The sequence below is a fragment of the Pelobates fuscus genome, chromosome 4 (genome assembly GCF_036172605.1).
Source record: "Pelobates fuscus isolate aPelFus1 chromosome 4, aPelFus1.pri, whole genome shotgun sequence".
NCBI lineage: Eukaryota > Metazoa > Chordata > Amphibia > Anura > Pelobatidae > Pelobates > Pelobates fuscus.
The window spans coordinates 120,459,141-120,472,341 of record NC_086320.1 but is presented as its reverse complement, the minus strand read 5'-3'; the positions used below and the strand labels follow the sequence as shown (position 1 = coordinate 120,472,341).

General features: G+C 46.2%; 1 protein-coding gene across 2 annotated transcripts in view; it reads left to right on the top strand.

The window, feature by feature from the left end:
• The window catches only part of LAMA1 (laminin subunit alpha 1), a 173,839-nt gene that overhangs the window by 79,063 nt on the left and 81,575 nt on the right, over nt 1-13,201 (top strand). For both annotated transcript variants that reach the window (XM_063451545.1, XM_063451544.1), the window contains exons 22-23: nt 11,762-11,898; nt 12,640-12,876. In XM_063451545.1, coding sequence (XP_063307615.1) covers nt 11,762-11,898; nt 12,640-12,876 — 374 coding nt within the window. The remainder of the gene's footprint in view (nt 1-11,761; nt 11,899-12,639; nt 12,877-13,201) is intronic.

The window sequence follows — 13,201 nt, the reverse complement described above, 5'->3', positions numbered from 1 at the left end:
CTCAGCGGAGCTAAATTCAGTGGAGCTAAACTCAAACGGGAACTAATTGCCCAGCTCACCTGCCTAGCAAAGACTTCTTATTGAGATGCATTGAGAAGTCAGTGATTGGACAGCCACAGAAATCTGGACTGGGGAAAAAGGGGAGGGCTTGCAAATAGAGATGTCCCGAATAGTTCGCTGGCGAATAGTTCCTGGCGAACATAGCTTGTTCGCGTTCGCCACGGCGGGCGAACATATGCGATGTTCGGTCCGCCCCCTTTTCGTCATCATTGAGTAAACTTTGACCCTGTACCTCACAGTCAGCAGACACATTCCAGCCAATCAGCAGCAGACCCTCCCTCCCACCTCCTGGACAGCATCCATTTTAGATTCATTCGGAAGCTGCATTCTTAGTGAGTGGAGGGACAGTGTAGCTGCTGCTGATTTAATAGGGAAATCGATAGCTAGGCTAGTGTATTCAGTGTCCACTACAGTCCTGAAGGACTCATCTGATCTCTGCTGTAAGGACAGCACCCCAAAAAAGCCCTTTTTAGGGCTAGAACATCAGTCTGCTTTTTTTTTCTTTTTTCTGTGTAATCTAATTGCAGTTGCCTGCCTGCCAGCATGTGTGTCAGGCTCACAGTGTATACTGTGCCCACTTGCCCAGTGCCACCACTCATATCTGGTGTCACAATAGCTTGCATTTAAAAAAAAAAAACTTTTTTGACTGTAACATAATAGCAGTCAGTTTCCTTCACACGTGTGCGTTTCAGGGCCTGCAAGGGCACAGTGTCACACCAGTGCAACTCATATCCTGTGTAACAGTAGTGTACATTTTAAAAAAACAACACTTTTTTGACTGTGAAATAATAGCAGTCAGTTTCCTTCACGCGTGTGCGTTTCAGGGCCTGCCAGGGCACAGTGTCACACCAGTGCAACTCATATCTGGTGTAACAGTAGTGTACATTTAAAAAAAAAACTAGAAATTTGACTGTGAAATAATAGCAGTCAGTTTCCTTCACACATGTGCGTTTCAGGGCCTGCCAGGGCACAGTGTCACACCAGTGCAACTCATATCTGGTGTAACAGTAGTGTACATTTAAAAAAAAAAAATACAACTTTGACTGTAATAGAGTGAATAGCAGTTAGTTGTCTGCAAGCGTGTGTGTCAGGCCTACAGCGTCTACTCTGCCAACTTCTGCCAGTGCACAGTGCCACTCATATCTGTTGTCACAGTAGCTTGCACGCATAGTACCACTAACCGAAAAAAATATGACAGGCAGAGGCAGGCCACCCCGCAGGGGCCGTCGTGGTCGTGGTGCTGTGATTCCCTTTGGCCCTAGAATAATGCCCAGTGTTCAGAGGCCACGTACCCTGAACTCGAAAAGTTCTGAGGACATAGTTGACTGGCTAACACAGGACACCCAATCTTCTACAGCTTCCGCTCGGAACCTTGACGCACCATCCTCCTCCAGCTTAGCTTCGGGCACCTCTCAAGTTACCACTCACCCGCCTGCCGCCACCACCAACACTAGCACCACAGCCGCCTCACTTGATCTGTCAGAGGAGTTTTTACACATGAGTTGGAAGAAATGAGTGATGCGCAAACATTATTGCCAGAGGATGTAGATAACAGGGATATGTCTCAGTCAGGCAGCATTACACACATGGACGTACGGTGTGATGATGATGATGTTGTACCCGCTGCTGCTTCCTTTGCTGAGCAGTCAGATACAAGTGAAGTGGTTGATGATGACGATGCGTCCGTGGATGTCACGTGGGTGCCCGCTAGAAGAGAAGAAGAACAGGGGGAAAGTTCAGATGGGGAGACAGAGAGGAGGAGGAGACGAGTTGGAAGCAGGGGGAGGTCGTCGCAAGGAGCTAGTGGCACAGTCAGACTGCATGCATCGGCACCCGGGGTCAGCCAGACAGCACGCCAATCAACGCATGCTGTTGCCAGAATGCCGTCATTGCAGAGCTCAGCAGTGTGGCATTTTTTTGTGTGTGTCTGCCTCTGACAACAGCGATGCCATTTGCAACCTGTGCCAAAAGAAACTGAGTCGTGGGAAGTCCAACACCCACCTAGTTACAACTGCTTTGCGAAGGCACATGATCGCACATCACAAACCCCTATGGGATCAACACATGAGTACAAGCAGCACACAAACTCAAAGCCGCCATCCTCCTCCTGGTCCAGCATCTTCAGCCACGTCAACCACTGCTGTCCTCCTTGCCCCTTCTCAACCATCCGCCACTCCGTCTCTTGTCTTGAGCAGTTCCTGCTCATCTGCCCACAGTCAGGTGTCTGTCAAGGACATGTTTGAGCGTAAGAAGCCAATGTCACAAAGTCACCCCCTTGCACGGCATCTGACAGCTGGCTTGTCTGAACTCTTAGCCCGCCAGCTTTTACCATACAAGCTGGTGGAGTCTGAGGCGTTCCAAAAATTTGTAGCTATTGGGACACCGCAGTGGAAGGTACCCGGCTGAAATTTCTTTGCACAAAAGGCAATCCCCAACCTGTACTTGATTGTGCAAAAGGAAGTAATGGCATGTCTGGCACCCAGTGTTGGGGCAAGGGTCCATCTGACCACTGATACCTGGTCTGCAAAGCATGGTCAGGGCAGGTATATCACCTACACTGCGCATTGGGTAAACCTGCTGATGGTTGCCAAGCATGGAATGCGTGGCCCTGCAGAGGAGTTGGTGACACCGCCACGACTTGCAGGCAGGCCTGCTGCCACCTCGTCTACTCCTCCTACTCCATCCTCTTCCATAACCTCCTCGGCTGAGTCCTCTTCTGCTGCTGTGTCTTGCTCCACATCAACGGTACCCCCCCAGCTCCCCAGGTACTATTCCACATCCCGGATACGGCAGTGTCACGCCGTCTTGGGGTTGACTTGCCTGAAAGCAGAGAGTCACACCGGACCAGCACTCCTGTCCGTCCTGAACGCACAGATGGATCAGTGGCTGACTCCGCATCAACTGGAGATCGGCAAAGTGGTTTGTGACAACGGAAGAAATTTGTTGGTGGCATTGAATTTGGGCAAGTTGACACATGTGCCGTGCATGGCACATGTGTGTAATCTGATCGTACAACGCTTTTTGCATAAGTACCCAGGCTTACAAGATGTCCTGAAGCAGGCCAGGAAGGTGTGTGGCCATTTCAGGCGTTCCTACACGGCCATGGCGCACTTTTCAGATATCCAGCGGTGAAACAACATGCCAGTGAGGTGCTTGATTTGCGACAGCCCGATAAGTTGGATTTCAACACTCCTAATGTTCGACCGCCTGCTCCAACAAGAAAAAAACGTTAACGACTATTTGTATGACCGGGATGCTAGGACAGCCTCTGCGGTGCTGGGATTTTTTGCCACGTTACTGGACGCTCATGCGCAATGCCTGTAGGCTCATGCGTCCTTTTGAGGAGGTGACAAACCTAGTCAGTAGCACCGAAAGCACCATCAGCGACATCATACCATTTGTTTTCTTCCTGGAGCGTGCCCTGCGAAGAGTGCTGGATCAGGCCGTAGATGAGCGTGAAGAGGAAGAGGAAGAGTTGTGGTCACCATCACCACCAGAAACAGCCTTATCAGCATTGCTTGCTGGACCTGCGGCAACGCTGGAAGAGGATTGTGAGGAAGAGGAGTCAGAGGAGGAATGTGGCTTTGAGGAGGAGGAGGAAGACCAACCAAAACAGGCATCCCAGGGTGCTCGTTGTCACCTATCTGGTACCCGTGGTGTTGTATGTGGCTGGGGTGAAGAACATACCTTCAGTGAGATCACTGAGGACGAGGAACGGGACATGAGTAGCTCGGCATCCAACCTTGTGCAAATGGGGTCTTTCATGCTGTCGTGCCTGTTGAGGGACCCTCGTATAAAAAGGCTGAAGGAGAATGACCTGTACTGAGTGTCCACGCTACTAGACCCCCGGTATAAGCAGAAAGTGCCTGAAATGTTACCGAATTACCGCAAGTCGGAAAGGATGCAGCAGTTCCAAAATAAATTAAAAAGTATGCTTTACACAGCGTATAAGGGTGATGTCACAGCACAACAGGAATCTAACAGGGAAGAGGTGAAAGTAATCCTCCTCCTCCCACGACCACGCCGGCAAGGACAGGACGCTTTACAGACGTGTTGTTGATGGAGGACATGCAGAGCTTTTTAAGTCCTACGCATCGCCACAGCCCTTCGGGGTCCACCCTCAGAGAACGACTCGACCGACAGGTAGCAGACTACCTCGCCTTAACTGCAGATATCGACACTCTGAGGAGCGATGAACCCCTTGACTACTGGGTGTGAAGGCTTGACCTGTGGCTTGAGTTATCCCAATTTGCGATAGAACTTCTGGCCTGCCCCGCTTCAAGTGTCCTTTCAGAAAGGACCTTCAGTGCAGCAAGAGGTATTGTCACTGAGAAGAGTCGCCTAGCTCAAAAAAGTCTAGATTACCTCACCTTTATTAAGATGAATGAGGGATGGATCCCGAAGGGACTGACACACATTCGACTAAAAAAGGCCTGATGAGGGGGACGTAACAGGGATTAAACTGATAAGAATAGTACTACTTAACACACCACTCCTATCTGGTGGCACATTAGATTGCATGCGCAGTGCCCCAAATTTGAAGTAGGAGGACCGACCAAGCATCTTTTTCCATCTCCCGGTTCCTAAAATCGATGCCATATACACGTCCCCTGATAGGGGACGTAACAGGGATTAAACTGATAAGAATAGTACTACTTAACACGCCACTCCTATCTGGTGGCACAATAGATTGCACGCGCAGTGCCCCAAATTTGAAGTAGGAAGACCGACCAAGCATCTTTTTCCATCTCCCGGTTCCTAAAATTGATGCCATATACACGTCCCCTGATAGGGGACGTAACAGGGATTAAACTGATAGGAATAGTACTACTTAACACACCTTATAATAATGCAGAGAGAGGCAACGAAGAGAGAGGAGTCTGAAGAAGAGGAGTCAGAGGGGGAAGGTGGCTTTGAGGAGGTGGAAGATCAAACACAGCAGGCGTCCCAGGGGGCTTGTTGTCACCTTTCGGGGACCCTTGGTGTTGTACTTGGCTGGGTGGAGGAAGAGACCTTCAATGACATCAGTGAGGACAAGGAACGGGACATGGCTAGCTTGGTATCCAACCTTGTGCAAATGGGGAGTTTGCGGTTGTGCAAATGGACTTTTTGCGGTTGTTTGCAGTGCGTTAAACGGGGAGTTTGGTTTGTCACTGTGAACCCTTACACTACCTGATCGATACAACATCATACCTGATGTTTTAAAGCACGTTATTCCAAACAATTTAGGAATGTTAGGTGATTTATGCCCTTTATGGATTAAAACCAGACTGCATCAACTATGTAATTTTCCATGGGAGTTTTGCCTTGGATCCCCCTCCAGCATGCCACAGTCCAGGTGTTAGTCCCCTTGAAACAACTTTTCCATCACTATTGTGGCCAGAAAGAGTCCCTGTGGGTTTTAAAATTCGCCTGCCTATTGAAGTCTTTGGCGGTTCGCCCGGTTCGCCCGTTCGCGAACATTTGCGGAAATTCGCGATCGCCATTCGCGAACGGAAAATTTTATGTTCTTTACTTGCAAACGCTGTAGACAAGAGATCTGCAGATTGTACGTGCTGGTTAAATTAAATTAAATGCATTCATGTATTCATTAGAGGTATACCAGCTAAATTGTGATTATTTTTTTTTATAATAATTAATTTTCTTTTTATTTGGCCAGTGGAGGGTTTATTAACACTCTAATTAGATCTCTTTGGAGATTGGTCCTGAAGCACTGAATTGTAACAAATTGAAAACTGAATATGCAAAATTCAGATTAAAAGTTGTGATTTGGGAAAAATATATGCAAGTGCAGCAATTTTAGAAACTTTAACTTTAATCCTTTGTATTTATTTTGTATGTATTAGCTACATATTGCTTAAAAAATGGGGGCCGCGTATATACTTTATTGCAAAATGTGATTTACATAAATTAAATTATTGCCTTTACAAAGTGTCTGTAGAGGGTAAGCATGTCAAACTCAAATTCTAGCATGGGCCCAGTGGCGTACATACCAGGGTCACAGGGGTCGCGGCTGCGACCGGGCCCGGCCCACCAGGGGGCCCGGCTGCCCCTGCGACCCGGTATGTACGCACTGGGCCAGCCTCTTCTCCTGGGGGGCCCAGGAGCGGGCCACCTCATGGCCCCCCGAGGCTGGCCCTGCTTACACCCGGCGGGCAGTCAGGCTGGCCGGTGTGCGAGGGAGCACTCTCCCCTGAGTGCTTCCTCTTCAGCTCCCTCGCGCACCGCACTGATACCGGAGCCGGAAGATGACGTCATCTGCCGGCGCCGGTATCAGTACGCGGCGCGCAGGGGAGCTGAAGAGGAAGCACTCGGGGGAGAGTGCTCCCTCGCGCGCCCGCCAGCCTGACTGCCCGCCGGGTGACCGGCCCCCCAGGAGCCCAGCAGCACCACTGGACCCCAGGGAATCCCCTCAGCACTCCAAAAGGTAAGGAGGCTGGGGGGATTAAATAAAAAAAAATGTGTTAGTGTGTGTGTGTGTGTTACTGTTACTGTGAGTGTTAGTGTGTGTGTTACTGTGTGTGTTAGTGTTACTGTGAGTGTTAGTGTGAGTGTTAGTGTGTGTGTTAGTGTTAGTGTCAGTGAGTGTGTGTCTGCTAGTGAGTGTCAGTGAGTGTGTTACTGTGTGTGTCTGTTACTGAGTGTGTTTGTGTTAGTGAGTCTGTTTGATGTTAGTGAGTGTGTGTTTGTCAGTGAGAGTGTATGTTTTGTAAGTGAGTGTGTATGTATGTCTGTCGCTGAGTGTGTCTCTGTCAGTAAATGTGTGTGTCTGTTAGCTAGTGTGTATGCGTCTGTTCGTGAGAGTGTGTGTGTGTCTTCAGCACTCACCTTTCTCCAGCGCCGGACTCCCTTGGCGCTGGGGATCCCTCCGCCGCTCAGCTCCGAATGCGCATGCACGGCAAGAGCCGTGCGCGCATTCAAACCGCCCATAGGAAAGCATTACTCAATGCTTTCCTATGGACGTTCAGTGTCTTAGAATCGCGGAAGCTCCTCAGTGAGACAGCCGCTAGAGGCTGGATTAACCCTCAGTGAAACATAGCAGTTTCTCTGAAACTGCTATGCTTTTAGCTGCAGGGTTAAAACTAGAGGGACCTGACACCCAGACCACTTCATTGAGCTGATGTGATCTGGGTGTCTGTAGTGGTCCTTTAACCCCTTAAGGACACATGACATGTGTGACATGTCATGATTCCCTTTTATTACAGAAGTTTGGTCCTTAAGGGGTTAAGTGTGTGTGCATCTGCATGCACTGGTGTACATACCGCGGTCGCAGGGGTCGCAACCCTGCAACCCCTGCGACCAGGTGCCTGCCGCCATGTGTTGCGGACCCGGCCTGCGCAGAGAAAGCGTGCAGGGGGGGCCCACGGATCAATTTTCGCACCGGGGCCCCATAGGTCATGTGTACGCCACTGCATGGGCCACATAAACAAGGTTTAAGTTTATGTGGGCCACAAAAAAAACAAAAACCTTAAAGTGTCATAGAAACATAGGTTTATTTTGAAAAGTACAGTATGAAAAAAAAACAGCATCCCCCTTACTAAACCACAGCACCCCCCTCTGCTAAATCCCAGTCCCTCCCCTCTACTAAATCCCAGTCCCCCCCCATATACTAAATCCCAACACCCCCCTCTAGCCAACAAGCAGACTCCATTCACATTGCCACTGCCAGTATGCGACTCCGTAGTCCGGCCTCTGGTATACCCCAAATGGTGCCGCCCGCACCCTGCACCAAATCTGGTCCTCCCGCTACTTCTTGAAACCCTCTGAAGGTGGAGCATGTTGATGTCATGTCGGAATGTGACGTGGCGTTGCGTGCCTCCATGCACCTCCAGGTGCTCCACTGTCCATTCACAGCCAATGCAACACTGACCAACGCACACACTCACTGACACACACACACACTGACAGACACACACACTCACTGACACACACACACACAGACACTCACACACACACACTGACAGACACACACACTCACTGACAGACACACACACTCACAGACAGACACTCACAAACAGACAGACACTCTCAGACCGACAGACAGAGACACACACACACAGACACACAGACAGACAGATACACAAACACACACACACACACACACTGACACACACAGACATTCACTGACACACACTCACTGACACACACATACTCACTGAGAGACACACACACACACACACTTACTCACTGACAGACACATACAGACAGACACACACTCACTGACAGACACACACACACACACACTGACAGAGACCCACACTCACTGAGAGACACACACACACACTTACTCACTGACACACACAGACAGACACACTCTCACTGACAGACAGACAGACACACACACACACACTGACAGAGGCCCACACTGACAGACACACACACACACTCACTGACAGACACACACATATGAACACATCATTTTATTTATTGCTCCCTACCTTTGGGAGCTGGTGTGGGCCCTCTTCTATCTGGAGATCTCCTTCCTGCTCTTCACTGCTCCCTCACGCACAGTTTAGTGATGCAAGGTACCGGAATATGACATCATATTCCGGCACCCGGCATCACTACAAACGGCGCACGCGAGGGAGCAGTGAGGAGCAGGAAGCCTGAGCTCCCTCGCCGCTGCTAGGCACCTCTCCTCCCCAGCCGGGTAACTTTAAGCAGAGTAGGCACCTGCAATGTGGAGAAAGCAGGTGCCTTCACTGCTTTAACACTAAGCATGCACTCGCTTGGTTTGACATGCTTGGTATAGAGGTTCTTATACTTCATGCTCCTAGAAGCAACCTTTACAATCTTATCTGATTACTGCACAGAAACCTGAGAATAATCAGAAATATCTTTAAAGATAAATCATATTCCTACCTTTGCACTTTCTAAATGAGCTGACCATTCAAATGTTTCCTTTAATAACCCGTCATAAATATTTTCTGTTGCAAATCAACAAGAGTGCTAATCACAGGGTTCTCACTCTGACTCCCATGGAAATGCACAATGGCAAGCCACAGTGAAGAATATTAACTTTCACATACTTAAAGGGTTACTCCAAGCAGTGTAACCACTTCATTGGTACTATTTAAAGTAGTAATGGTGCCTGGAGTTTGTATGTGAAGCTCTACAAATACAGAGATTAAACATGCTTCTGGTGTATTTCCTCCTCTGGCAGCATCATTGGGCGCCATTAGCAAACCGTGAACAAGAGTTCTGGTGGCTAATGCGAATCATGTGCAAAGTTGGCTTCTGTTACCAACATTCACAACATGCTGTCACCAGGCAGCCAATGGCAGCACGGCCCTCACCACCTCCCCCCAGCCCGCACTTCCTGACATCTGTCCTCCTCTGGCATTTTTGGTAAAATACAATTGTATTGTTTGTAGTAACCATTTAATAGAATGATCAAATCAATGAAGCATATAAAGGAGTTCAATCAGACCACGTGACCCTGGGAATCACTATGAGACCTTCAGATCACAGTAAAAGCCCTGAGGCCACCCACAGCAAATGCCTATGAAGTTTCATGTTTGACAGTACAGCTCCCCTGGCAAATTCAGGGTAAACCATCTACATTTTTATATTATACTCTGTAGTTCTAATTCTGCATTTTTTAGACAAGTGACAAAGCACTATAAGGGTTATTCACTAAAGTGAGAATTCCAAGTTAATTTCAAATATAAGGTCAAAATAGCTTATCTGGAAATATTCTCCAAGTCAGGTGTGGATTCAGTGCAGCTTCTTTGGCCTTAAAGGGGCACTTCAGCTTATTGAAGTGGTCTGGGTGCAGTGTCCTTATTGCCCTTTGTGCTGCAATGTAAACATTGCAGTTTTAAGGAAACTGCAATGTTTACATTGCAGCAGTACGTCAGCCTCTAGTTTAGTGGCTGTCTACCAGGCAGCCACTAGAGGTGCTTCCAGAATCCAGCGTCAGTAAAAAATTATTCAATACTTTCCTATGGGGAGGGTAAAATACTCTCACAGCGCTTGCCGCGCATGCGCATTAGGTCGCCTGTTGGATGACGCCAATAGAACATTGCACTGGAATCGCGTAAATAAATAACTTTTTTAACTTGATATTGGCTGGGGGCAGTGAGGGAGGGGATGGCAGAAGCAGCTATAGTGTTAGGAATACAGGTTTTTATTCCTACCTCTATAGTATCCCTTTACGTTGGAAGTTCTCACTATGGTAAATAACCCTGTACATATTATAAAATTGTTGGAAAAACTAGCGTTAACAAATTTTTTTTTGTTCTTTATAAATTCTGTATTCTTAAAAAAGAACTTTAAATGCAAGGACTGTGTTTTGTATTTTAATGACAGCTTTACTTTAAAATGTATGTATCTGATCTCTGTGATTTGCTTGATTTCGAAAGAAACCAATTAAAATTGCTTTAATTTGTCATCTTCTAACATTCTGTTACTTGTGTGATCTATTGTGAAAATAATTATGTTCAGGCACACATCTGGTTTGGTTTTCTTAACTAATCATTTACAATTGCTTGTTTTTAATATTTTCCACATTATATCCTTAAAAAAACAATCAAAGCTTCAGCTGCAAGTTTCCATATTTCTCAATTTTCTTCTCTGTACTCCTGAAAGTGACTTTAATTTAAGAACTCCTCGTCACAATTTGGTGTCCTAGCAATCTGCTCCTTTAAGACATGGCACCAAAATTATATTACTACTCATTTAGTGCCGGTAGAGCTCTGTAGTAATGATGATGGTAAATAGGCAGGGCATTATATGCTGGCATTTGGTCTTTAGGGACCAGATGAACAAAAAACAAACACGAGTCCTGCGCATCCAGTATAGCATTGAGAAAGGGCTGCTGCTCGAAACATTTGCTGCATTAACTTTGTCCTCAAATAAATTGTGGTAGCACCTGGTGCACGCCCATACTGGATGCGCAGGACTCATGTTTGTTTTTTGGTTGTATATACATTATTGGGACTTCAGTGTGGAGTATCTGCAGCACAGGTCTCATTTTTTCTTTGTTTATATTTTGAATTTTGTAGGCATTTTTTGCCTCTACCTCACCCTATATTTAGGGACTAGATGTGATGATGGCAAAGCATGTGCTGGGTCTCTAACAAACTTGTTTGGCAATAATCTGGTGTTATATATGCTGTATGACAACAAATCTCATTGTAAAATAAATGATATGCTTTTGTTTTAAAGCTCTTTGTAGTGCTTATGGTGCTATTAATGCCTTGGAGTAATCCCTCCCCCAACACTGAAAGGACTTAAACTGTTTTTAAATGGTTTGAATTCTCACATGGGGTTGGTTACGCACAGCTCCCCGCCTTCACTACCATCTCTCAAAAGCCAGAAGTTCATCAAAAAAAAAACTATTGCAATGCAGCGCTTACCTCATTGGCTGAGCATCAGCTAATTGCTCTCAGCCAATGAAACAAGTCCTGCATTTCAGGGCTTAGTTTATGAAGGTTAACAGAAGTTCCTGCTAAGGACTTCTGGCTTTTGAGAAATGGTAGTAGAGGTGGGGAGCTGCGCCTAGAGGACCCTAGGTAATAACACAAACCGTTTAAAAATGGTTGCTCCAATACCAGGTTACTCCTCGCACCACAACCACTATAGCAAACTTGGAGTGTTCCTTTAAAATCTCAAGTAATCATTTCCTCTAATGTTCGTACACCCTTTAGTAAATGTACTGCTTCTCTTCTTTGCTGATTTTCTTCTGTTTCCTTCACAGCTTGTGATTGTGCCCACACCCACAATAACTGCGATCCTTTATCTGGACAGTGTATCTGCCCCCCTCATACACATGGAGCCAAATGTGAATTCTGTGACAGCAACTACTGGGGTCATGATCCTGAATTAGGATGTCTGGTAGGAGAACTCTGGGAATTAAGAGAAAACATTCACAGCTACTAAGTTACTTCCCAAAACATACTGCTGCCGCCAGTCTTTGTATTGTGTCTGCAGCTTGGGGGCTGTAGGACGCTGGATGTTATCCGCACACAGTCAGTAATCAAGGATGCAACAAAATCCAAACCAACTGTACAACACTGTAATGTATAAATGGTGTATAAATGATTGGAATTGCACTGATTTACCTACCATTCACACCCTATAAAACCAATTTGTTACATTTATAAAATCAAAATGTGCAATTCTTACCATAGACTCTAACAGAGTTTTATTTTTGATTGTTCCAAGTATATAACCTTGCTGCAGAAATGATTTGATAAATATTGCCCAGTTTGCTTAGCAGCTGATCAGACTGGTGAGGGATGGCAATAGGCACCCAATGCAGTTGTTATTGATATGCCAACATGTAAATAAGGTAGAATGGGTCATGTATCTGGCAGTTGTCTCCGAGATTCACCCTCACTATGCCATTCTTACTGAAAAGAAATGTTAAATTGAGAGCAGCACGTGTAATGGAATTGGGTAGCGGAGAAACATTCCCTTTCATATTACATTCTGCATACTATTTTAAAGCATAATTTTCTTCTCACTTTCACTTTGATAATATTATATATCAGCTAGGGCCTACTCTACATAACAATATCACCATGTTGCTCTAATTTTCCTCAGGTATTTAACTAATATGATGTCTCATTTCAGGAGTGTAACTGCAGCACAGCTGGCTCAAAAAGTCTCCAGTGTGACATTACAACGGGTCTTTGCCAATGTAAAGAGGAGTTTGGGGGACAAAATTGCCATGCTTGTTTATTTGGGCACAGGAATTACCCAGAGTGCATTGCTTGCGATTGTGATTCCGCAGGCACCCAATCTGCATGGTGTGATGATGAACAAAAGATGTGTAGCTGTGTGGAGGATACTGGTGTATGCGCTTGTAAGGTAAATGAGCTCTACGCCATCTTCATATTTCTTCAAAATATTTTGTAGCAGTATAACATGCATAATAATGCACTGTAGGAGGTTAAAAGCTAATAGACACTAAGTGGGAGCTCTGTGAGAGTCTCGCTGACACTTTTCTTTGTAATTTCTGGCTAATTCTTGGCACAGTTTATTAAATTAGCTTGATTTAAAAAAATAAAAATCTATTTCTTCTTTTGCTATCTTACTGTGATTTTGAATAAGCGCCATATGTTTAGGTGTGAGAATACTACTTTTCCTTCAAGTTTAGTTCAGGGTTTGCCAGCCCAATAGATCTCGATTCCCA